Below are 27,194 nucleotides of genomic sequence, written 5' to 3'. Positions count from 1 at the left end.
TATATAGTAAACATGTATATGTACAGTACATATGTATAGGAAGATAAATTACATGTATAGGAGTATATAGTAAACATGTATAGGTACAGTACATATGTATAGGAGTATATAGTAAACATGTATAGGTACAGTACATATGTATAGGAAGATATATCACATATGTATAGGAGTAAATAGTAAACATGTATAAGTACAGTACATATGTATAGGAGTATATAGTAAACATATATAAGTACAGTACATATGTATAGGAGTATATAGTAAACATGTATAGGTACAGTACATATGGAGTATATAGTAAACATGTATAGGTACAGTAAATATGTATAGGGAGGTATATAGTAAACATGTATAGGTACAGTAAATATGTATAGGGAGGTAAATCACATATGTATAGGAGTATATAGTAAACATGTATAGGTACAGTACATATGTATAGGAGTATATAGTAAACGTGAATAGGTACAGTACATATATATAGGAGTATATAGTAAACATGTATAGGTACAGTACATATGTATAGGAAGATATATCACATATGTATAGGAGTAAATAGTAAACATGTATAGGTACAGTACATATGTATAGGAGTATATAGTAAACATATATAGGTACAGTACATATGTATAGGGAGGTATATAGTAAACATGTATAGGTACAGTAAATATGTATAGGGAGGTATATCACATATGTATAGGAGCATATAGTAAACATGTATAGGTACAGTACATATGTATAGGAGTATATAGTAAACGTGAATAGGTACAGTACATATATATAGGAGTATATAGTAAACATGTATAGGTACAGTACATATGTATAGGAAGGTATATCACATATGTAAAGGAGTATATAGTTAACATGTAAAGGTACAGTATATATGTATAGGAACCTATAATAAATATTTATAGAAGTAATTAGTAAATATTTATAAGAACATATAGTACCCATGTATAGAAACATATAATAAATAGGTATGAAAACATATAGTACATCATTATAGGAAAATAAAGTAAATATGTATAGAAATATATGTTTTATAGTATATAGAAAATATGTATAGCAATGTATAATAAAATGGGTATAACAACATAAACTACATGTATAGGGGCATATACAACATATGTATTGGGACATATAATTAATACGTATAAGAACAACAGTACAACAGTAATATAACACATCTCCTCCCCTTCCCACCGAGACTGTGGCAGCCCATTAGAATACAGTGCAGAGAATTGAAGTAAAATTATTTCCAGGAGTTTGTGTCTTTGTTCCAGTGACACAGAGTATGGGAAAAATGAAGAAAAAAGATGGAAAGAAGTCAGAGAAGTCATCAGTGGAAGTGGTGGATGATGCCAGTTCCAAGTTCTCCTCCGTATCCGTCTCACCTACAGAAGAACATGCTCCAGCAGCCTTTAAGCCCAGTGATGATGAACCTGTAGCACAGGAAGAGCCCCCTGCCCCATTCTCCCCTTTAGAGGTCTATGAGGAACCAGTTCTAGCTCAACTTATTGTTGAAAAGTAAGTCCTCTATTCTTCATTGTTTTGTTGCTTTGTAATTAATACAGGAGTAATGATAAAAGTATCCAGCAGTTGTAGGGTCTGACAGGTCTCCTTTGTGCCCTATTCAAGAAATAGGACCTCCTGAGTAGTCAACAGGACAGGTGATGATTTATAATCTTGGGATCACCCCTTCAAAAGGGGTTCTGTACTTGTGAGAATCCATCCCTTATTGGTAGAAGGGTACCATAAAGATGCAACTTTACACAGTCAATATTGAAATCACTTGGCTGTGTATGTGTTATATGGACACACTGTTTCCTCCAGCATGTCAGATGCACTTTGTAGCCACAGCGTACATAGAATTCATTGGGCCCCATAAAAAAAATCAGAATTGGGCCCCGCTCCTGGTGTAGGCCGCAGCCTGAGGCTGTCTGCGGTCTTCACCAACAGGTTGGTTGCTCTCGCTGACTGGAGATCCAAGTGTCAGGAACTGTCCAGAGCAGGAGAGGTTTGCTATGGGGATTTGCTTGTACTCCGGACAGTTTCTGGCATGGACAGAGGTGTCAGCAGAGAGCATTGTGGTCAGACTGAAAAGAATTCCAGAAAGAAATACAACTTCCTCTGAAGTATACAGCAACTGATAAGTACTGAAAGGATTAAGATTTTTAAATAGAAATATTTTACAAACCTGTATAACTTTCTGGCACCAGTTGATTTAAAAAAAATGTTTCCACTGGAGTACCCCTTTAATGTGTGTTGTTGTACCTGCAGATGCATGACCTTAAAGGGGTACTCCCGTGGAAAACTTTTTTTTTAAATCAACTGGTGCGAGAAAGTTAAACAGATTTGTAAATTACTTCTACGTTCCCCCGGCTACCAAGTATAAACTGGGTAGTTTGGACACCCACCCAAACTGGCCACGTTATAATGTGTGTGATGGATTAGGGGTGGGGCCGTTTGGTCTCTGATGGGGCTTTCCCTGCCCATCAGGCCCCATAGCAGAGGAGGACCCTGCCTCTGTGGTAAATACCCTACTGTTTGTAGTCACTCTCCATTTCAGACAATAGTAGTAGGAATGAGCGATTCCCCTTTATTTAAGGGTTTTTCTTTGTATGATGGTCCCAGTACATATGCTATAGACCAGTGGTCTCCAACCTGCAGACCTCCAGATGTTGCAAAACTACAACTCCCAGCATGCCCGGACAGCCGTTAGGAAGAGCATCCTGTCAGTCTGTCCATACATAAAAAAAACACCAATTTTTTTTCTTGATTTCTTAAAGGAGTACTCCACCCCTGGCATCTTATCCCCTATCCAAAGGATAGGGCATAAGATGTTAGATCGCCGCGGTCCTGCTGCTGGGGACCCCGGGAATCCCCGCTGCGGCACCCCGCCATCATTACTGCACAGAGCGAGTTCGCACAGTAATCTCGCTCTGCGCAGTAATGATAGCGGGGCGCTGCAGCAGCGATCCCCGGGGTCCCCATCTTATAGGGGATAGGGGATAAGATGTCTAGGGGCGGAGTACCCCTTTAATGTCCTGTTTCTTACTTTGTTTCCTATTTTACAGGTATGAAGGAGAACTGCTGAATGGTTTGTATGAAGGAGAAGGTGTTGCTTACTATAAAGACGGGAATGTTTACAGGGTGAGTTTCTTCCCATATATCACATTGCCTGGGAAAACAACCCACCTAACCTTATTTTAATGTGGCATTTCTTTGTTTAAAGGGACATTTTTCAGAGGGCCTTATGCATGGCAAAGGAGAATATATTTGGGCTGATGGGCTGAAATATGAGGTAATGTAGCATTATTAATATAGGATTGCCTCTAAACTCCCCTCTCCTACATACACAACTCCTTTTTAAATAGAAAACCAACAGACAAGGAGTGCTCCCCTGTATAAAATCCTCCAAGATAGGAAAAACAAACGGTGATTGAGATCACTCACCGAATAAAGGGGTACTCCTGTGGAAAACTTTTTTTTTATTTTTTTTTAAATCAACTGGTGCCAGAAAGTTAAATAGATTTGTAAATTACTTCTATTAAAAAATCTTAATCCTTTCAGTACTTTTTAGGGGCTATATACTATAAAAGAAATTCTTTTCTTTTTGGATTTCTCCGACATCATGACCACAGTACTCTCTGCTGACCTCTGCTGTCCATTTTTGGAACTGTCCCGCACAGGAGAAAATCCCCATAGCAAACATATGCTTCTCTGGACAGTTCCTAAAATGGACAGCAGAGGTCAGCAGAGAGCACTGTGGTCATGACATCAGAGAAATCCAAAAAGAAAAGCATTTCCTCTGTAGTATACAGCCCCTAAAAAGTACTGGAAGGATTAAGATTTTTTTTAATAGAAGTAATTTACAAATCTGCTTAACTTTCTCGCACCAGTTGATTTAAAAAAAAATAAAAATTGCAGCGGAGAACCCCTTTAAGGTCATGTATCTGCAAGTACAACAACACACATTAAAGGGGTACTCCAGTGGAAACATTTTTTTTTTTTTTAAATCAACTGGTGGCAGAAAGTTATACAGGTTTGTAAATTATTTCTATTTAAAAATCTTAATCCTTCCAGTACTTATCAGTTGTTGTATACTCCAGAGGAAGTTGTATTTCTTTCTGGAATTCTTTTCAGTCTGACCACAATGCTCTCTGCTGACACCTCTGTCCATTCCAGGAACTGTCCAGAGTGCAAGCAAATCCCCATAGCAAACCTCTCCTGCTCTGGACAGTTCCTGACATGGACAGAGGTGTCAGCAGAGAGCACTGTGGTCAGACTGAAAAAAACTCCAGAAAGAATTACAACTTCCTCTGGAGCATACAGCAGCTGATAAGTACTAATTAAGATTTTTAAATAGAAGTAATTTACAAATCTGGCACCAGTTGATTTAAAAAAAAAAAATAATTGTTTCCCACCGGAGTACCCATTTAAGGTTGTATAGGGTGGATTTTTTTTTTTCAGACTGCCACTTCTCCCAACCGACTTTGCATGAGATCAGCAAAAAAATTTATTCAAACTCCTACAAGTGGGAATGATGGACGCTGCCACGTCTTCAAAACGCACTGTATGTTTTAATAAAATATATGATCTTATAAACTTATCGGAACGTGGCAGCGCCCATCATTCCTGTTTGGAGGAGTTTGAGTCAATCGTTTTTCGCTGTTTTCTAAATAGAAGCGGATGCAGTGTTCACATCACTCAGAAACATAGAGGACTCTTGGCAGAAAAAGCCCACCTGGACCATCTAGCCTGCCCTTTGATTATTTCCTTTTATTCATTACCTTAGTATCTTAAGATACATAGATGTTTATCCCAGGCAGCTTTACATTCACTTATTGTAGATTTACCAACCACGTTTGCTGGAAGTTTGTTCCAAGTGTCTACTACTCTTTCATATTTTCTCATATTTCTCCCAACTAATCTTAGATTGCGCCCCCTTGTTCTTATGTTTCGTATTAAAAAGACTTCATCTATTTAGGGTAAGGTTACATGAGCAGAATTCACAGCATATTTTGCTGCTGATTTTCCTACCTATTGATTTCAATGGGTAGGAAAATCATCAGCAGCAGAAAATATGCAGCAAAATATGCTGTAAATGCTGTACCCTACCCTACCTAAAGGTTCCGATCATGTCCCCCCTTTCCCTTTTTTCCTCCAGACTATGCAAATTTAGTTCTTTTAGTCTTTCTTGATAAATTCCCGCCATCATTGCTGGGGGAAGCTGCATCTGGCCATACATTTCCCCTGTATTGTCCAAAAGATCACTAGATGCCAGCCACTGATGTAAATGGGCAAATATATAATACATGGACTATCCAGGTCCGCCAGAAAGGGAGATGCTGCTACAGACTCATTTAGGGGTGTTTGTGGAGTCCATTATATCCTACTGTGATACAACCCTTTTAACCCTTTTACACCATTCTGTAAAAAGAATTTAACTTATATGTGACAACAGGTTTTCTGACTATATCCCGTATCAACAACTTTATAAAATGTGTGACCGACTTTGGTAATTGTTGATGTAAATTATAAATAAAGTCTAAATTGTTGTTCTAATTTAAATTATAGACATAATAGTAAAGCTGTAAATTCATGACACATTTTCTTTTTTATAGGGAGAATTTTTCATGAACTTTCCAATGGGACACGGCCTGTATACATGGCCCAATGGCAGCCGCTATGAAGGACAGGTATACAAGGGGATAAGGCATGGGAGCGGTGTCCACATTTCTAGTGGTCAACAAGTGTCCTACGCAGGAGAGTGGAATATGGGCCGGCGTCATGGGAAGGTAAAATGTAGATGTGTGTTATGCATTAATAACATTATTAATGTGGTTACTTGTTACAATACATAATTTATCATTGTAGGGCGCAATCTATTACAATGCTGAAGGAACCTCATGGTATGAAGGGGATTGGATCCACAACAGGAAGGAGGGATGGGGAGTACAGAGGTGTGTATCCTGTCTCTTACTAGTATGTTTTCATGTATGAGAAGGAAACACCATTTACATAGTGGAATCCGGCAGAAAAATTCTGCTCAGAAATTCTGTTGCACCAGTCTCCTACTGTTTTCAATTGGATTCTGCTGCACCGTTGGATTTGTAGTTTTTCAAAAGCTGGAGGCATCCTGGTTAGAAAACACTGGTCTATTGTTTACAGCTTTACATGGGAGCTCAGATGTGCTTCAATGGGTGGGCTGATGTGTGGGAGGGAGAAAAATGATCTCACACTTACAGCCAAGGAATCATAGGACTTGTTGTTAGAGGGAGGGAACTCCAACAGGAAATAGCCAATTCACAAAAAGATAGCAGCAATGTTATGGTAGATTTAGAACACAGCCATTTATACCTAAGACAAGCACGGATCTTTCCTTAGCATGTCCATTACTGTCTGGCTGGTAAGTACTAAAGTCGCCTTATGGTGGATAACCCCTTTAAAAAGGTACTCCTGAGGAAAAAAAGTTTTCAAATCCATTGGTGTCAGAAAGTTATACAGATTGTACACTTCTTCTATTCAAAAATCTTAACCCGTCCAGTACTTATCAGCTGCTGTATGCTCTGAAGAAGTTGTGTAGTTCTTTCCAGTCTGACCACAGTGCTCTCTGCTGCTACCTCTGTCCATGTCAGGAACTGTCTGAAGCAGGAAAGGTTTGCTATGGGGATTTGCTCCTTAAGTTTTACAGTGTCTGAAATGCTGGATCTCTTTTTCTTTATTTCTCGATATGCTAATGTGTATGTGCATCTCATTTATTGAATGGTCAGAGGGCACTTAATAAATCTTATGCAGGTCCACATGGTTTACTCATTGCACACAATTTTTATTCCAATGCACAAACATGGGATAAGGCCCATACATAGGATTTGCAACCTTGTACATGCAAAATAGCTACATATTTAAGTATGCTGCAATACTCGTGGCCCCCTCTCAGTGCATCAAGCTCAATGCACTTTCTTTAGCCACACGTCCTACCTGGCTAGATGTTGTTTGCCTCAAACCACTGTCCTAGCAAGATGTGGCGCCACTGCAATCAAGTTGTCAGATGCTACATCTGTAGGTTCCACTCCTAGTTTTGGCTGACAAATACAAAATACTGATCAGAATACTGCTGTGTAAAAGGGGCCTAGTTAGTGTTTAAAGGAGTACTCCGGGATGCAACTTTTTTTTTCTTACCTGCTCAGAATGCCGATATTAAAAAACAAATGAAAAAAATAACTAGATTTACCTCCCGCCACTGCATTGTTGCTTTCAGGAACACCACTGCCAGCCTCCACTGCGGTCTTCTTCCGGCTTTTTGTAATGTATTGGGCCCCAGTCCTGGTCTCAGTACATAACACTGGCGCTCTGCCTATCACCTGCTGAAGCCGCCGCCGGCGATTAGCTGATCCATAGTGTGGCGAGGCGACCGCAAGAAGCAGGGAGAAGACCAAAGCAGAGGCCATGAGCAAGGACACTGGAAGAGTGGTGGGAGGTAAGTTCAGGTTTTTTTTGTTTGATTTTTAATGCCAGCATTCTGGGCAGGTAAAAAAAAATGCATCCCACAGTACTCCTTTAAAGGGGTACTTCGCTGCTGTTCCGAACTTTCAAACTGTTTCGAACGCTGGAGCTGGCATCGCAAGCTCGTGATGTCATGGACCCGCCCCTTATGATGTCACGCCCCGCCCCCTCAATGCAAGTCTATGGGAGGGGGCGTGACAGTCGTCACACCTCCTCCCATAGACTTGCATTGAGGGGGCGGGTGTGGCGGTGTGAGGTGAAAAAATCAAACCCGTGAAAAAATCTTTTCACCTCACAGCGGCATGAGGGGGCGGGGCTATGACATCACAAGCTCCCGGCTCCAGCGTTCGGAACAGTTTGTTCCAAGCGCCGAACAGCGGAGTACCCCTTTAAGGAGACAAAACCAGCCAGCTTTGGTTTAAATAAAAGAAAATGCTTCTGGATTAAACTAAGTTTGGCTGAAAAAAAGCATTAAAAAAATGCAGTATGTGAATACGTTCTGATAGAGGCTGACTATAGCATTCAGCAGAGTAATTGTCATTTAGGCTTTTATCCATGGTAAACTGTTGACCTCCGTCCACTTCTGGATTTGGTTTGCTAAGCCTTGTTTTTCACATGTCTGTAATTTTGTCAGGTTTCCATCAGGCAACATCTATGAAGGACAATGGAAAAATAATAAGTTTCATGGAGAGGGTAGAATGAGGTGGCTATCTTCCAATGAAGAATACATGGGTCTGTGGGAGAACGGCATACAGGTACCTTTTTTTAATTTTTCCATCTCTCCATGTGCCTTTATACTCTTATGGGAAAACTAAAAGCTTATTTAATTCAATAAATTGCTATCTTGATGCCTCCTTGGTATCCCACATGATGGATTCTGGTTTACTATACTTCTGCTCTTTAGTCATTTCTTGTCTATAGGTCACAAACATTTACAGGGGATCAGTCACTACTTCTGACCTGTCTATTTTAGTAAATGCTTGCATTCCCCATAAAATAATAATTCTGGAGCATCTTATCTTACACATGGTTGTTGTGCTATTTCTTTGTAATTCCTTTTGAAAAGGTATGAATAAATTCATGTTCACATTAGATTTATCATTCACATTACCTCACATAACATTCTATACAGAGGAATACAGTAAAAAGGCATGTACAACATACCAAGGTCACCCACACTGAACCCAGTACACTGGGTTATAGTGCGGGTGAACAGGAGTCCATACATGGATCACTTACGTTTTTTATGCTTTCTTGTCGCCGAGTTGTCATCCGCTAAAGTTCCGCTGTTTACCCTTCACTTGTTCTCTGAAGGTGAGTCCCCCACCAGCAGCCTTGCTTTGGGTCCTTTGTTCACATATTCATTTTCCCACTAAACGCTTTGTGCAGTGTAACTGTGCATGCGCCGATCCGTCTCTATACCCGGAAGTACCTCTTTCTGAAGTCTCGCTACTCCCAACTTCTGTTTATTGATAGTAACATCTCCATTTTTTGAGGGCTGACCATAAGCCTTCTTTAATAGGCAAACTATGCAGTTAAATGGTAAATGGATGGAGCTTCATCTTAAAGTGCAACTGTCACGAAAAACATGCATGTGAAGCTGCACACACTGTGTACTAGTGCTTCACACGCATATTCTACACATACCTTTAGATGTCTGTTAGATTGCTTTCAGCCTAATGCAGAATGCAGCTTTATACTCCATCCAAGAGTCAGGCTGACAGGGAGGCGGAGCCGGGGGTCCGCTCTTCTCCCGGCTGCACCGCCTCTTCTTGCCTACGTCGCGCAGTTGATTGACAAGCAGGGCTCGCCTGCTTGCAGTGGTCCTGTGTAGCTCCGCTGTGTGTGAGCCCTGCCTGTCAATCAACTGTGTGATGTAGGCAAAAAGAGGCGGTGCAGCCGGCAGCAGAGCAGATCTTAAATGTACTCACCAGACAATGAAACTATTATATGAATGCACAATGTGTCTTTTTTTAAGCAGTCTTTCCTTTTTACAGAATGGTCTTGGGACTCACACTTGGTTCCTGAAGAGAGTATCTGGTTCACAATACTCCTTAAGAAATGAATACATTGGAAACTTTGTCAATGGTGCACGTCATGGTCAAGGCCAGTTTTATTATGCTAATGGAGCAATGTACGACGGACAGTGGGAAAACAACAAGAAGCATGGAATAGTAAGTTAGGACATCACATTCTGGTGTGGTTGCTTGTGACTTCTGTATGAATTAGACTACAAAATTATATTACAAATCACAAGCTTAGTGAAAAGTCCAAAAAAGTATAAAAAAAATTACCCAGACGAAGGAAGTAGCGAAACAGCATAGGGGCTGGTACAACGATGCTGGGCATTAGGTATGTGATTGTATGTGACTTGCTATGTTTTAGACTGTGCTTTTTCAGTTTTTGCACTGGACTTCCACAGTGGGGGCTCTCCAACTTACTCTATTTGCATCTGTTACTGTGGTGTATTTCATGTTCGCATCTGTTTCAAGGAAGCCACATACATGCCCATTCTTTTTTATGATATTTTATTCCCTCTCAGTGTAAATTGTATACATTTTCCATTGGTGCCACATACCAATACTAGGTGGACGGTGCCACATACCAATACTAGGTGGACGGTGCCACATACCAATACTAGGTGGACGGTGCCACGTACCAATACTAGGTGGACGGTGCCACGTACCAATACTAGGTGGACGGTGCCACGTACCAATACTAGGTGGACGGTGCCACGTACCAATACTAGGTGGACGGTGCCACGTACCAATACTAGGTGGACGGTGCCACGTACCAATACTAGGTGGACGGTGCCACGTACCAATACTAGGTGGACGGTGCCACGTACCAATACCAGGTGGACGGTGCCACGTACCAATACCAGGTGGACGGTGCCACGTACCAATACCAGGTGGACGGTGCCACGTACCAATACCAGGTGGACGGTGCCACGTACCAATACCAGGTGGACGGTGCCACGTACCAATACCAGGTGGACGGTGCCACGTACCAAGTGGACGGTGCCACGTACCAATACCAGGTGGGCGGTGCCACGTACCAATACCAGGTGGGCGGTGCCACGTACCAATACCAGGTGGGCGGTGCCACGTACCAATACCAGGTGGGCGGTGCCACGTACCAATACCAGGTGGGCGGTGCCACGTGCCAATACCAGGTGGACGGTGCCACGTGCCAATACCAGGTGGACGGTGCCACGTGCCAATACTAGGTGGACGTGCCACATACCAATACTAGGTCTGATTGCCATATTTGGAGTCGGGAAGGAATTTTTACCCATAGCATGAGGTTTTTTTTGCCTTCCTCTGGATCAATATAATTTTGTAATATGTAATATAATTTTGATTGTTTTTTTTATAAAGGTGTATGATATTCAGATATAGTGCACAAGACCTCTGTATGGTTTCATGTACACTGCCATACTTTGGTTTATACTACATGAATTAGGTTGGAAAACAAAACTGCTCCAGTTAAAGCATAATAGAGGTTATTGATGCTGCTCTCCATAGGATCAAGGAGCCATTTGAAAAGACACTGTAGCTAGATAACCACCCAAATTAATTTGAGAGCACAGCTCCAGCTTCAAATACTGTGGGATAACTAGTCTAGAGTTCCCCTTTATTTATAAAGTGAGACATTTGGTACAATGCTGCAAATCTTCAAGGATATAACGTCTCTCCTCTCAGTTCAGTTTGTCATATAGCTGGTCATACATGGTGATATCATGAATGGTGAGACATCTTCTTCCTCTTAGGCTTTATAATATGAACAGTCCTATATACTGATGTACAATATTCTTTATTGTATTCTTTATTTCTTTTTTTGTTCTTAGGGCAAATTTATTTTTAAAAATGGAAGGATTTACATTGGAGACTTTGTGGAAGATCAGATTGCAGAATACCCGAATTTCAAGTATGACAGAGTGAACACTCCAGATCTGAGTGGTATTCGTACCCAGAGTCCTATATGTGGAGGTAGGCAAATGGATCGGAGGTGTGGGGTCCATTAGTAAAATAATAGCACCAACTTGACAAATCTTGCATCACCCTACTAAATGGGAGACATGAAGAAAAAGTAAAATCAGCAATAATAGTGCTGCCCGCTAAAACTTATCAATAGGGAATTTTGCTTGTTCTAGACATCACGCTCCGCCCCTCAATGCAAGCCTATGGGAGGGGGCGTGACAGCTATCATGGGCTTGCATTGAGGGGAGGAGCGTGAGGTCACACGGGGGAGGAGGCGTGACGTCACACGCCGTCGGTTCTGTGGTCGCCGGTAATCAGACCCGGAGCGAACACTCTCCGGGGACTGATTATAAACGGGGTGCCACGTGCAAGATCACGGGGGTCCCCAGCTGCGGGACTCCCGCGATCAGGCATCTTATCCCCTATCCTTTGGATAGGGAATAAGATGTCTAAGCACCGGAGAACCCCTTTAGAGATTACATTAGGGCATATGGCCCCGTTAGTGTTTTACTGTAATCATATTAGTATACGTCCTGCATGCCTAGCTAAAAGCAAAGAAGTATCTTTATGTAGTATCTGTATATTAAGAAATATATTCTGTACATAGAGTTCTAACACTTTTAAAATAGAAATTTGTAGAACCAAAAATCTATATATGTAAAACTCAATGGCCCTTATTTACTAAGAGTGCAGTGTAGGTATCTTTGTGGGTTTTCATTCCCTACAATTTATTTTCCACAGTGTTTACTAAGGTTTGCCTACATTTTTCCACTTTCCCTACATTTTCCACTCTCCCTACATTTTGCTTTTTTTACACCTGCTCTGATCTGTAGATTTTTTTCAGCTCAAATCCACCACATTTTATGTGGAAACCTTAGTATATATGTTGATTTTTTGTGAAAATGTCGGGAACACGCCCCTTTTCGGAGACCACGCCCCTTTTCCTGGTTTTCTTAGCTAAATGGAGAGTTAGTCAGGGTTTTTTCAATTCTGGCGGAAACTCTGGCGCAGACAGAATTTCTGGCACAATGCGACAGAATCTGGCGCACAACCAGACAAAACATGTCGGGTTTGCAATAGTAAATGAGGGTCAATGGGTGTGTGTGTGTGTGTGTGTGTATGTATGTATATATGTGTATGTGTGTATGTTCCAGCATCACGTCCAAACAGCTAAAGATATTAACATGAAACTTGGCCCACATGTTACTTATATGTCAACAATAAACATAGGATAGGTGATTTAACCCTTACTCACCCCTATTTGCCAGGGTCGGGGTTTTTGTTTAAAGTCCCATACAAGTCTATGGGAAATATATGTTACTGCATAACTTCCAAACGGCTGGAGATATTTGGTGACATGTTACTTGGTTACTTGATACTTGGTCACATGTTACTTATATGTCCACTTAAAATATAGGATAGTTAATTTAACCCTTAATTACCCCCATTTGTGAGGGTCGGGGTTTTTGTTTAAAGTCCCATGCAAATCAATGGGAAATGTATTTTCCCACATAACTTCCGTACGGCTGGAGATATTTCAATACCTGGTACACATATTACAGGTCGGGATATGAGGTCTGGATATGAGGACGGGATATGAGGATGGGATAGGAGGTCGAGATAGGAGGTCGAGATAGGAGGTCGAGATAGGAGGACGGGATACGAGGTCAGGATAGGAGGTCAGGATAGGAGGTCGGGATAGGAGGACGGAATATGGGGTTGGGATATGACAACAATATATGAGGACGGGATGTGAAGTCAAAAGCTTCCTCCTTTGTTTATTTTCCTCCCTGACAAGGATTAGGAAGGAAAAACCGGGCACCGCCGGGTACTCAGCTAGTATATAAACATTATATATATATATATATATATATATATATATATATATATAAAAGAAATGTGACCATTCTAATATTAAACCACTGATGTTTGATAAATGTGCTTTTTTTTGGCAGAAATCTCCACTTTGAATTCAGGTATTCCTAGTTTAGCAGGCTCTTATATTGAACTTGATATAGCGTCACTGCTAAACACCTTACCAGAGAATGAACGGTTTGAAGAACAGAAACAAGTGAGTGTCCGAGAATATTCACATGCAGTAGATTCATTGCAGAAATTTGTGTGATTGATAAATCCATTATAAACACTGAAACAGGGTTGTTTCTATTCCAAAAGCTAAAGATTGTAAATAACTGTAGACAGTATTTTAGCACTACAGTCATTACATAGCACACGTTTTAAAGGGGTACTCCAGTGGAAATCTTTTCTTTTTTTTTAAATCAACTGGTACCAGAAAGTTAAACAGATTTGTAAATTACTTAAATTTAAAAATGTTAATCCTTCCAGTACTTATCAGCTGCTGTATACTACAGAGGAAGTTGTGTAGTTATTTTCTGTCTGACCACAGTGCTCTCTGCTGACACCTCTGTCCATGTCAGGAACTGTCCAGAGCAAGATAGGTTTGCTATGGAGATTTGTTCCTGCTGTGGACAGTTCCTGACATGGACAGAGGTGTCAGCAGAGAGCACTGTGGTCAGACAGAAAAGAAATTCAAAAAGAAAAGAACTTCCTGTGGAGCATACAGCAGCTGATAAGTACTGGAAGGCTTAAGATTTTTAAATAGAAGTAATTTACAAATCTGTTTAACTTTCTGCCACCAGATGATTTAAAAAGAAGTTCTCCTTTAAAGGGGTTCTCCACTGCCCTGCCCTCTGGAGCTCCGCTCACAGTGTCTGGAAGTTTATTACTCCGAACGCTGTGTGCGGGCTTCCGTGTTCTAGGCCACCCCCTTGTGACGTCACACCCGCCCCCTTGTGACGTCACGCCCGCCCCCTCAACGAAAGTCTATTGGAAGGATGCGCGACCGCTGTCACACCCCCTTCCCATAGACTTCCGTTGAGGGGGTGGGCATGATGTCACGAGGGGGCGGCCTCGAGCACGGAAGCCCGCACACAGCGTTCGGAGATAAAACTTCGGGACGCTGCAAGCGGAGCTCCGGAAGTCAGGGCAGTGGAGAACCCCTTTAAGAGGAATCTGTCATCAGCATCACCCCCACTAACCTGTTGTTATCGGCTTGTAGTGCGTGTTGTGTGATGACAATGGTACTTACCTTTTACTGATCTGTGTCTCTGTTATTCCCCTTTTTCTGTATATGCCAATGAAGTAGCTTTTGTGCAGGTGAGTGAGCCATGATGTCAGGCCTAGATCTTCATAGGAAACGCCCTCCTCCCTTGTGCTGATCCTCCTCTCCTGTAGCATGGAGCTCCACTCTGCATCTAGACCCCTCTCTTCACCTTCGTCAAGGCCAAGGGCGATATGAAGTGAAATCTCCCTGCTTGTGAGAGAAATTTAAAGGGGTACACCAGTGGAATTTTTTTTTTTTTTTTAAATCAACTGGTGCCAGAAAGTAAAAAAAAATCTTAATCCTTCCAGTACTTATTAGCAGCTATATACTATAGAGGAAATGCTTTTTTTTTTGGATTTCTCTTCTGTCACAACCACATTGCTCTCTGCTGACCTCTGCTGTCTATTTTAGGAACTGCCATGAGCAGGAGAAAATCCCCATAGCAAACATATGCTCCTCTGGACAGTTCCTAAAATGGACAGCAGAGAGCACTGTGGTCATGACAGAAGAGAAATCCAAAAAGAAAAGCATTTCCTCTGAAGTATACAGCCGCTAAAAAGTACTGGAAGGATTAAGATTTTTTTTATAGAAGTAATTTACGTGGGCCAGTTGAAGCATATCTTGCGAAATGGCACCGTAGTCCCGAACGAACTTCCCCCTGTGTTCCGTCCACCCGTGTCCTGCACTGTTTGTACCCTTCATGGATTAATAAAGAAGTTTGAAGTATACGTACGTGGTGAGTCGCCCTGGTTTTCTTTTTTCTTTATGTATGATAATTTACAAATCTGTTTAACTTTCTGGCACCAGTTGATTTAAAAAAAAAAAAAAAAAGTTTTCCACCGGAGTACCCCTTTAACAGTGGAGGAGAGGGGCCTAGATGCAGAGTGGAGCTCCATTCTACATTGGAGGAGAATCGGCACAGGGGGGTGGGCTTTATTATGACGATCTTGGTCAGATGTGACAATGCACACAGAGTTTGGGAACAGCCCACCTGCTTCAAGCTACTTCATTTGCATAATTAGAAAAGAAGGATTAACGGAGGAATGGAGGCCCAGATAAGCAAACAGTAAGTAGCATTTATCAGCGCACTACAAGCCTATACTAATAAGTTAGTGTTGAGAATGCTGATGACAGATTCCCTTTAAAAGGATGTTTTGGTTATTTACACCCAGAAAGAGAATTATCTATCAGTGGCTTTTTCTTTGATCAGTGATGGCGACAGAATGCTGTTTCAATTTAACCCTCTATGACAGTGGTGTCCAAACTGCGGAGCTCCTTATGTTGCAAAACTACAACTCCCAGCATGCCTGGACAGCCGTTGGCTGTCCGGGCATGCTGGCAATTGTAGTTTTGCAACATCAGGAGGGCCACAGTTTGGACACCACTGCACTATGAGCATCTAAAGACATGTCTCCTGGCAGGGCATTAAAGGGGTATTCCAGGCCAAAAGATTTTTTTTTTTTACTACGAAAATTGGAAACTGGATTTTAAAGGGGTATTCCAGGCAAAACCTTTTTTTATATATATCAACTGGCTCCGGAAAGTTAAACAGATTTGTAAATTACTTCTATTAAAAAATCTTAATCCTTCCAATAGTTATTAGCTTCTGAAGTTGAGTTGTTGTTTTCTGTCTAACTGCTTTCTGATGACTCACGTCCCGGGAGCTGTGCAGTTCCTATGGGGAGATTCTCCCATCATGCACAGCTCCCGGGACGTGACATCATCATTGAGCAGTTAGACAGAAAACTTCAGAAGCTAATAACTATTGGAAGGATTAAGATTTTTTAATAGAAGTAATTTACAAATCTGTTTAACTTTCCGGAGCCAGTTGATATATATATATATATATATATATAAAAAAGGTTTTGCCTGGAATACCCCTTTAAAATCCAGTTTCCAATTTCCATAGTAAAAAAAAATCTTATTACTGAGCTCAATCAGAATAAAGCGAGGACCTGATTTTGTTTTTTTCGGTGGGGTCTCCTGATGACAAGTTTATCGCAATCTGCCCAGTGTTCAACTGTAATCTGTTGTAACCAGCCCTGAGTGTTCATTTTCCTGCAGCACCACCTCAAGAGAAAAGCAGCACTGCACATTTTCCATTGGAATCCATAAACTACAGTCAATTTGTGTAATGCATAAACTGTTGAGGCCGCCAGTGCAAGAGATGATCAGTATAGACCCTCTCCACTCTGACTGTTAAAGTGAATGTGTCGCATAGATTTTTTATCTGATACTAAAACATGTTCTTTTTTTTTTGTTTTATTTTCTGATTTGTAATTTTTTTTTTTAATTAATTTATGTGCATTATTATAATGGCTGCCATCTAGCCTGAGCTGTTTCTAACAGCATTTTATTGATATGCTTTACGGCAGAATCCATGGACATAGACATCAATAAACTAGATCTGTCCCATTCAGATAAATTGCAAATGTTACTGAGCATTCTCTGTGACCTTTTGAGAGGCCATTCTACAGGGAAGGGGTCCATGAGCTCTGCTCTGAATGATGTTATCTATACACTGGTGTCACCTTTACTGCACTGCCTGATTTAAAGGGTATCTTTCATCAAAAAAACTTTTGATATATTATGGATTAATGTATGCAGAATAACTTTCCAATAGCATGTTATAAAAAAAAAATATACTTCTTTCTATTTAATTTTCCACTTTGAAAAAATTACCACTAAGGGTCTCCCTACCAGTCTGGGCTGCAAGCATTTTTTTTTATAGATTTCAGATTCATGCAGGAGTCCTAAATCTCAGATTTCGGCCGGTACACAGACAAGCTCAGCACTGCTCCCTGTTTGTGAATCAGACAGGAAGGAGTCAGCACTGTGCTCATAGCACAGCAGGGCATACTCCTGACTCTGCCTTACTTCATGCCCTCATTCATTTTACTATATGAGGTCCAATCTTTCTTCTCTCTGCATATGCAGTTGTAAACAGAGAGGAGAAGATTCAGAGCTGCCGGCTGCTGTGTTAATAGCCTCTATGCTGGGCCATGCCCCCTTTCTCCCTCACACTAGGACAGCTGAATGAGCAGCCAAGAAGACAATAAATCAGGTAGAAAGAGGGGGTTTTGAATTAAAATAAACACAGGGATAGTGTCAGTGAGAGTCAGGGAAAGATGGGGAGTGGATTAGGGAGAGTTTACATCATGATAGGTACTCTTTAAAGCAGTGATTCTCAACCTGGGGTACAAGTACCCCCAGGGGCACTTAGCAGTTCCCCAAGGGGTACTTGAAAAAAGAATCAGTAATGGCAGTCAAAGCCACTGGTTACTGGTCTGAACCACTTTGAAAGAAATGGTATGCTGACGTCACTGCACCGGGGAGCGGAGCAGGAGGACAGCAAAGTGGAAGCACAGGCACTGGGCTGCTGTGGGCAGTAACTACCATCAGCTTTGTTGCTCCTCTGCCTCTGCAGATCGGGGATCTACTGCTGTGAGCTATAGCAATAGGTCCCCAGATCAGAGGAGCAGTGGAGAACCAAAGCGGGACAGTATGGTGGCTTTGAACTATATATGGAGGCAGTTTGGGGGCCTACAGCTGTATTTGGGGGCACAGAGGGGGCCAAACTACTTTATGGGAACGCAAATGAGTTTGTAAATAGGTGGGTATTGTACTGCAGGAAGAAGCCTAAAATGTTTGTTTGGCTGGTTCTGAGGAGAAGTCTTGTATGGGAGATATCTTAATGGTGGTCTAGGCCAGATAGTAAAGAAAAGATAAGTAAACAACTCCGGTTAGAGAAGACTTCACCTGTAAATCGGGGGACTGGGGAGATAGGGAGAGGAACAGGGAGCCTGTTATAGAGGAAAGTAAAGCATATGAATTATACTATACCATTTTTTGGGAATGGGCTGTCAAGGGGTACTCAGGCAAAAAAGGTTGAGAACCACTGATTTAAAGAATAGGTCATTTTCTGGTGAAACGTTTCCTCTAACTTCGAATTTTACCCTTTTATCAGTTTTTCTAAAACAAAACTAATTTTTACAGGCATCAAGCATGACGTTCACCATCTCTAAAGTGAGCAGACAGTCTGTAGCTTGTTGGCTGTGGGGAAACATCAGGACATGTGTAATTTTTGTTATTTCCCTCGCTATTCCCATTTACATATGCTATTAGAATTATTACATTTATTCTTAAGGGTAGAGTCACATGTACCACTTCCGCAGTGTATTTGCTGCTGCGTATTTCAGCCTTGAACATTTCATCAGGAGGGGTGATGGGAGTTTGCGTGCAGGAAATATGATGCGGATGCGGTATGTGTGACCCGACACTAAAAGAGTATTCCTGTATTTCTGCAGCTGGCTGTGTATGTAAAATTAGAAACTGCAGCATACTCCTCTAACCCGGACCAGCCCCACTCCATCTGTCCCCTGATGATGCGCTCTCCCTAATGTTCTTCACACACTGACCTCAGTGGATTTAGACGTCATCAGCAGAGCAGGAAAAGCGCATCGTCAGGGGAAGCAATCAGAAGGAGTGGGGCAGACCAAAGGTGCCACCCTTTAAAGGGGTACTCCGGTGGAACACTTTTTTTTTTTTTAAATCAACTGGTGCCAGAAAGTTAAACAGATTTGTAAATTACTTCTATTAAAAAATCTTAATCCTTCCAGTACTTATTAGCTGCTGAATACTACAGAGGAAATTCTTTTCTTTTTGGAACACAGAGCTCTCTGCTGACATCACGAGCACAGTGCTCTCTGCTGACATCTCTGTCCATTTTGGGAACTGTCCAGAGCAGCATATGTTTGCTATGGGGATTGTCTCCTACTCTGAACAGTTCTTAAAATGGACAGAGATGTCAGCAGAGAGCACAGTGCTCGTGATGTCAGCAGGGAGCACTGTGTTCCAAAAAAGAAAATAATTTCCTATGTAGTATTCAGCAGCTAATAAGTACTGGAAGGATTAAGATTTTTTAATAGAAGTAATTTACAAATCTGTTTAACTTTCTGGCACCAGTTGATTAAAAAAAAAAAGTTTTCCACTGGAGTACCCCTTTAAGGCTAGGTTCACACTGTGGAATTTCTGGGCAGAATTTCTGCCGGAGAGATTGAGCCGGCGGTATTAGGACTGTGCAGACTACATTACAGTCCCCATAGATGGCAATGCATTTCTGAGCAGATCTTCCAAAAAGATCCACCCAAAAATGCATTGCAGTCTATTGGAGCAGCAATGCAGTCTGCTCGGTCCTAGCACCGCCAGTTCGATCTCCGGCAGAAATTCTGCCCAGAAATTCTGCAGTGTGAACCAAGCCTAATACTTTCTGTGTCAGAGACATAGGGGGGGATTTATCTGATCTGATTGGTTGCTATGGGCAACTGGGCAACTTTTCCGCTGGACACGTTTTGATAAATTTCCCCCTCTGGTGTTTATGCTAGTGAACCCTTTCCTCTAAGCCCATAGGAGAGCACAGCTAATGTTAGAGAATTAGGTTGTGGGTTATCAAACACTATAGTTGTGCTCTGTACTATAATTCGTATGTGAACAAGTGGTTGACCTGTAATTGTTCATTTGGCGACACTTAGGTGGAATATGGCATCCTCCGGAACCTCACAATGCTCCGGAAGACATACAAGTCCTACAGCAGCCTGGGCAATGAAAACTGCTGTGATAATGCCTTCCTTATGACAAAATTACAGTTCTGGAGATTTTTAAAAGACTGCAAGTTCCATCATTATGGCCTAACGCTTTGTGACATGGATCGTATTTTGGCAGGTAACTAAGGCGGACTTTTTTTTTTTGTAAATGAGGAAATAAAAGTATAACATTTATAGTTAAAGGGGTACTCCGCTGCTCAGCGTTTGGAACAAACTGTTCCAAATGCTGGAGTCGTGATGTCATAGCCCCGCCCCCACATGGCGTCAAGTCCCGCCCCCTCAATGCAAGTCTATGGGAGGGGGCGTGACGCCCCCTCCCATAGACTTGCTTTGAGGGGGCGGGGCGTGACATCATGAGGGGGCGGGGCGTGATGTTACAAGTTCCCGGCGCCGGCTACAGCGTTCGGAACAGTTTGTTCCAAACGCTGAGCATCGGAGTACCCCTTTAACTGGTCTAACTGTGGAGTTGACCCATGTCCTGGATCTATGTCTCCGTGTTCTAGCTTTCTTGGCACTGGATATCACCATTTTAAACTGTATCAATGTCTTCAACCATAAAAATTTATATAGATTAGTTCTGTCATCAGTGTCACTCACGATTACTTGTTGGTATAAGCGTGTAGTGCACACTGATGACAACGATACTTACCTATCCCTGATCCATGGTCCCATCCTGGTACATGGACGGTGCTCCAGGAGCATGCTGACTTCACTGCTGCTGCTTCTTCAAGCCTGCTCACAGCCGGGTGGAGTAAAAAAGCAGCAGCGGAGAGATTACCGTACTCTTGGAGCTCCACCGTGCATTAAGCCTACCGCCTGAATATGGAAGATAATGGGTGGTCGGTGCCTCAGATCGGGGATAGGTAAGTATCGGTGTCACTCGCACTACCAGCCTGTACCAACAAGTTAGTGTGGGGAACACTGATGACAGATTCCCTTAAATAAAGAACATTCAAGTTTTCATGTAAATCATCACTGTACAGTGATCCCTCAACTTACAATGGCCTCAACATACAATGGTCTTTTCTGGACTATTGTAACTTGAAACCAGACTCAACATACAATGCTATGGAATCTGCGAAACGTGTCAATGGCTGGAAGAACCGGCCAATCAGAATGGACATTTCACTGGTGTCTGGTAGCGCCCCCTACAGGGAGTATTACATGTTCTGTACTCTTTGCCTGTGCCAGGGTTAGCTGCTCCTTTGGACACCAGGTGAGGGCGGCTCCATTTTACTATTTTTAGGACATTGCGTGTTCTGGACCCTGAAGAAGCTTCTGTCCTCTACATAGACCAGTGTTTCCCAAAGAGGGTGCCTCCAGCTGTTGCAAAACTACAACTCCCAGCATGCTGGTAGTTGTAGTTTTGCAACAGCTGGAGGCACCCTCTTTGGGAAACACTGAAATAGACAGTGATTACAGCTCCCAGCAGATCTTTCTTACTTTTATATGTAAGGATTTGCTTTATCTATATTAGTTATCTACTTATTTTTCTTTAATCCTCACTTTCTTTAATCCACACCTATTTTTGGATGACATTTTGGTGGCTTCAGAACCAATTACCAGGTTTCCATAGAGTTCTGGTCTCAACATACGATGGTCGTCCTGGAACCAATTAATATTGTAACTTGAGGGAGAACTGTACAGAATATCATCTACATAGAATTCAAGTTCAGTAGGTAGAATAGAAAATAAAAGTATGTCAGTGTAACCCAACTATGTACTTGGCACAAGAAGGTTCACAAGAGGTCTTGCCTGATTCAAACCTTCTGTAAAGATTACACAAAAGAAGTTTGAAGCAGCACTCTATTTGATCACAACAGTTAAAGGGGTACTCCGGTGGAAAACTTTTTTTTAAAGTTAAACAGACTTTTAAATGACTTCTATTAAAAAAATCTTAATCCTTCCAGTACTTATTAGCTGCTGAATACGACAGAGGAAATTCTTTTCTTTTTGGAATACAGAGCTCTCTGCTGACATCTCTGTCCATTTCAGGAACTTGTCCAGAGTAGGAAAAAATCCCCATAGCAAACAAATGCTGCTCTGGACAGTTCCTAAAATGGACAGAGATGTCAGCAGAGAGCACTGTGCTCGTGATGTCAGCAGAGAGCTCTGTGTTCCAAAAAGAAAAGAATTTCCTCTGTAGTATTCAGCAGCTAATAAGTACTGGAAGGATTAAGATTTTTTTAATAGAAGTAAATTTACAAATCTGTTTAACTTTCTGGCACCAGTTGATTAAAAGAAAAAAAAAAAAGTTTCCCACCGGAGTACCCCTTTAAATTGAGGCTCTTAACCTCCTGAGCGGTTATCCCGAGCGTGACTCGGGGTTAATTTTCCCTGCCAGGATCGGTAACCCCGAGTCACGCTCGGGGTAGAATTGCAGAGTTCCCGGCCGGGCTGCACGATATATCGCAAAAGCAATGCGATATAGCGATGCGGCCCCCCGGGAAAACATGCGATTATCTGCTCTGGTCGGCTCCCGTTGCGGGGGCCGGTCAGAGCAGGTAAAGAAAAATACTAAAAGTCAGTGTTTCCCTACCAGGGGGCCTCCAGCTGTTGCAAAACTACAACTCTCAGCATGCCCGAACAGCCAAAGGCTGTCCGGGCATGCTGGGAGTAGTAGTTTCACAACAGCTGGAGGCCCCCTGGTAGAAAAACACTGAGATAAGTGTAAAAGGAAGAAGTAGTAAAATAAAAAAACCTTTTGCTCACCTAGTCCCGGTCCCTGAAGATGTTGTTCCCCTCCGTGCGGTCCGGGGTGTCCTCTCTTCACTATTCATCTTCTAGGACCTTTCACTTTTCAGCCAATCACAGGCCGCAGTGGTGTAAAGCCTGTGATTTGCTGAAGGGGAAAGGGCTTGTTCTGCAGCAAATACACTAGGTTTGAAATCTGCCGGCAAACCCAGTGTATCCTGCTGCAGAACAAGGTGACAAGAAGGGGGGGGGGGGGGGGGATGAATGTGACAAGGGGGGAATGTGACAGGGGGGATGTGACTGGGGGGGGGAATGTGACAAGGGGGGAATGTGACAAGGGGGGGAATGTGACAAGGGGGATGTGACAGGGGGGAGGGGAATGTGACATGAAGGGGGGATGTAACAAGGGGGGGAATGTAACATGAAGGGGGAGAATGTGACAAGGGGGGGAATGTGACAAGGGGGGAGAATGTGACAAGGAGGGGGGAGAATGTGACAAGGAGGGGGGGAGAATGTGACAAGGAGGGGGGAGAATGTGACAAGGAGGGGGGGAGAATGTGACGAGGGATGTGACAAGGGAGAGGGGAATGTGACGGGGGAGATGTGAAATGGGCGGAGGGAGATGTGAAATTCAGTTAAAAAAAATTGTACCGCTTTTGGTACACATTTCCAGACAGAATCATACCGCCAGGGAGGTTAACAGACTTTTTGATCAAAACATGTCCCCCATCCACCACATGGAGGTGGCCTCATTTTCTGATGGACCCTAACACACTCTCCTCACTTCTTTAGGGCATAAAGCCTCTAACTGGGTGTATGCGGGATCATACTATCAATTTGATAATTTTTTTTTTTTATTCCACCCCCTCCCCTGCAAAACCAGGCATACACAACCTCTACATTACTGTTATAGTAGCCTATGTTGCACTATATAAGGGTGCATGCACACTACGTTTCTTAAGATACGGGACCGTATACGGCTGGGGAGAGGGGGGCGGAGAGTCGGGGGCGGGGCAATCGCACGCTGCCGTATGCAGTCCCGTATCTAATGTATTTCAATGAGCGACCGGAGTGAATCGCTGCCTCCCGTAGGCTCCGTTTTGGCCCGTATACGGTTTCCCGACCGGACCTACAAACGTAGTCAACAGAGTTTTTAGGTCCGGTCGGGAAACCGTATACGGGGCAAAACGGAGCCAACCGGAGGCAGCGATTCACTCCGGTCGCTCATTGAAATACATTAGATACGGGACCGCAAACGGCCCCGGCCCCGTCCCACTTGTGTTGCAGTTTTTGTTCTTGCTTTTCAGAGTAGGCACTCAATGTCCCTTATCCGTTGTCTGCCAAACCTTTGCATATCGTAGGCTATCAATACCAATACAATTCATGTCCTTTTATGGTAAATGTTGTGTATCCAATCAGACCACTCTGATCCTGAAGAAATCCACTCTCCCTATGCTTCAATGCTGCTTCGCACCTTCCTGACAAATATTATCTACTTGGCTGATCACATTGCTCGTGCTGACTGTCCGTAAGTCCTTTTTGCTTTCATTAATGTGAAGGGACATCATTGCTTAAAGGGGTACTCCGCCCCTAGCATCTTATCCCCTATCCAAAGGATAGGGGACGAAATGTCAGATTGCCATCATGCCCCCTCCCATAGACTTGTATTGAGAGGGCGGCCCGTGACGTCACAAGGGGGCGGGGCCATGATGTTATGATGCTCCGGCACCTGTATCGCCGGTCATTACGCACAGAGCGAGTTTGCTCTATGCAGTAATGATAGCGGGGCGCTGGGGCGGAGATCCTGGGGGTCCCCAGCGGCGGGACCTCCGCAATCTGACATTTTATCCCCTATCCTTTGGATAGGGGATAAGATGTTAAGGGCGGAGTACCCCATTAAGGAAGTGTTTCCCTACCAGGGTGGCCCTAGTTGTTGCAAAACTAAAACTCCCAGCATGCCCAGACAGCCTTTGGCTGTCCAGGCATGCTGGGAGTTGTAGTTTTGCAACAACTGGGGTCACCCTGGTAGGGAAACACTGCCTTAAAGGTGTACTCCGATGGAAAACATTTTTTTTAAATCAACTGGTGTCAGAAAGTTAAACAGATTTGTAAATGACGTCTATTAAAAAATCTTTACCCATCCAATACTTTTAAGCAGCTGTATGCTACAGAGAAAATTCTTTTATTTTTGAATTTCTCTTTCGTCTTGTCCACAGTGCTCTCTGCTGACACCTCTGTCCGTGTCAGGAACTGTCCGGAGCATCATAGGTTTGCAATGGGGATTTTCTCCTGCTCTTGACAGTTCCTGATACGGGCATCAGGTGTCCTGTGGTGCATACAACAGCTGATAAGTACTGGAAGGGTTAAGATTTTTTTTAATAGAAGTAATTTGCAAATCTATTTAACTTTCTGACACCAGTAAATTTAAAAGATAATGTTTTCCAGTGGAGTACCCCTTTAAGTATTTCTATGATCATTTACTTTGAGTTTTCAGTATACAACCTGGAATTACATTTAGATATTACAGTATATAGAGCCTTTTAATCTTTCCTGTTCCAGAGATAAGAAGCTTTCCCTTGTTGACTGCTTTTCCAAAATCATGACATGCAATATCGTGCCCCATGGTACCAAAATCAAAGGTCAGTCTTTGCCTCTGATTCTATGGGCTTTTATTTAGGGATTAAAGGGGTATTCCGGGTCTATACATCTTATCCCCTATCCAAAGGATAGGGGATAAGATGTATGATCGCAGGGGTCCCGCCGCTGGGGACCCCCGCGATCTAGGTGCATCCCCCGCTGGGAGCTGCACCGAGATCGTGGGGGTCCCTAGTGGCTGGGGGCTGCACCGAGATCGCGGGGGTCCCTAGCGGCTGGACCCCTGCGATCATACATCTTATCCCCTAACCTTTGGATAGGGGATAAGATGTATAAACCCGGAATACCCCTTTAAATATGTCTGATTCTATTTTCTCTGTTGTCGTAGGTCACTTATTCAGTGATGCCCAAAAGACGGAACATGCAATGTCCTACATTGATAAGTGCTGGGATATCTATAAGACCTACTGCAAGAAGAACACCTCTGCACCATTTGAGCCTACGATGACCATGAGACATTTTATATGGATGATGAGGGTAAATATGAAATGAATATATTCTGTGCTGGTCTCTCTGTGGACAGGACATAGTATACAATTTCTTAGGAAGATGAGGTGTCATTTATCGTGCTGACAACTTTGCCTTCTACTAGGTCATATGGCACCTGATGTCACCCCATGGTACAGTCTGTTCTTACCTAGTGGGGCATAGAGTTTAGTTTCCCTAGGAACAGACTAAAAAAACAAGATGTCTGTTTTACAGCTCCTTATAAGCTCCATGTTATTTGAAGCTTTAATATCTTCCCATAGAAGTCTTTGGCGTCCTACTGTACCCCCAATATATCTCAGGTATACAGAGATTTATTTCCGTCAGGTTCTAAAAAAAAATCATCCAACATGGGAAACCATTATCTATAATGCAATGTTGTGTAGAGACCTAGGGACCCCATGTACCAACAGGACAGTAGACAATTCAACCACATGTATAACAAGGTTATTCTTAAAACGGTATTTTTTTTTTTTTTAAATCAACTGGTGATTTAGGGGTTCAGGGGGTGTTATTCTTACTCAGGTCTTTGTTGTCTTAGTAACATGGTCTTAAAAATGTGGGCCTCAAGATGTTGCAAAACTACAATTTCCAGCATGCCCGGACAGCCAACGGCTGTCCGGGCATGCTGGGAGTTGTAGTTTTGCAACACCTGAAGGTCCACAGTTTGTAGACCACTGTAAAAACAGAACTTTTGTTATATATTTTTTTTAACTGCCTGTAGGTGGGGATATATACTACATTGTTCATTCTACTGTAGAGATTGAAAAATTATCAGAATGATCATTTTTAAAGGGGTACTCCGGTGGAAAACTTTTTTATTTTATTTTATTTTTTAAATCAACTGGTGCCAGAAAGTTAAACAGATTTGTAATTGACTTCTTATAAAAAAAAATCTTTACCCTTCCAGTACTTTTTAGCAGCTGTATGTTACAGAGGAAATTCTTTTCTTTTTTTATTTCTTTTTTTGTCTTGTCCACAGTGCTCTCTGCTGACACCTCTGTCCGTGTCAGGAACTGTCCAGAGCAGCATAGGTTTGCTAAGGGGATTTTCTGAGTTCCTGATACGGGCATCAGGTGTCAGCAGAGAGCACTGTGGACAAGACAAAAAAAGAAATTCAAAAAGAAAAGAATTTCCTCTATA

At 42.4% G+C, this 27,194-nt stretch overlaps 1 protein-coding gene across 2 annotated transcripts in view; it reads left to right on the top strand.

Annotated features, from left to right (window-relative positions):
- RSPH10B (radial spoke head 10 homolog B) overlaps positions 1-27,194 on the top strand; it is a 40,065-nt gene that overhangs the window by 855 nt on the left and 12,016 nt on the right. Inside the window, exons 2-14 of one of the 2 annotated variants that reach the window (XM_056536031.1) lie at positions 1,281-1,524; positions 3,075-3,150; positions 3,233-3,301; positions 5,625-5,798; positions 5,878-5,963; positions 8,141-8,261; positions 9,504-9,680; positions 11,357-11,498; positions 13,445-13,560; positions 20,145-20,334; positions 24,330-24,438; positions 25,470-25,549; positions 25,894-26,042. In XM_056536031.1, coding sequence (XP_056392006.1) covers positions 1,292-1,524; positions 3,075-3,150; positions 3,233-3,301; positions 5,625-5,798; positions 5,878-5,963; positions 8,141-8,261; positions 9,504-9,680; positions 11,357-11,498; positions 13,445-13,560; positions 20,145-20,334; positions 24,330-24,438; positions 25,470-25,549; positions 25,894-26,042 — 1,722 coding nt within the window. In that variant the 5' untranslated portion in view covers positions 1,281-1,291. The remainder of the gene's footprint in view (positions 1-1,280; positions 1,525-3,074; positions 3,151-3,232; positions 3,302-5,624; positions 5,799-5,877; positions 5,964-8,140; positions 8,262-9,503; positions 9,681-11,356; positions 11,499-13,444; positions 13,561-20,144; positions 20,335-24,329; positions 24,439-25,469; positions 25,550-25,893; positions 26,043-27,194) is intronic. The other variant, XM_056536032.1, reaches the window with a different exon arrangement.

This window comes from Hyla sarda, chromosome 8 (assembly GCF_029499605.1).
Source record: "Hyla sarda isolate aHylSar1 chromosome 8, aHylSar1.hap1, whole genome shotgun sequence".
NCBI classification, from domain to species: domain Eukaryota; kingdom Metazoa; phylum Chordata; class Amphibia; order Anura; family Hylidae; genus Hyla; species Hyla sarda.
This window is presented reverse-complemented; position numbering and strand designations above follow the sequence as displayed.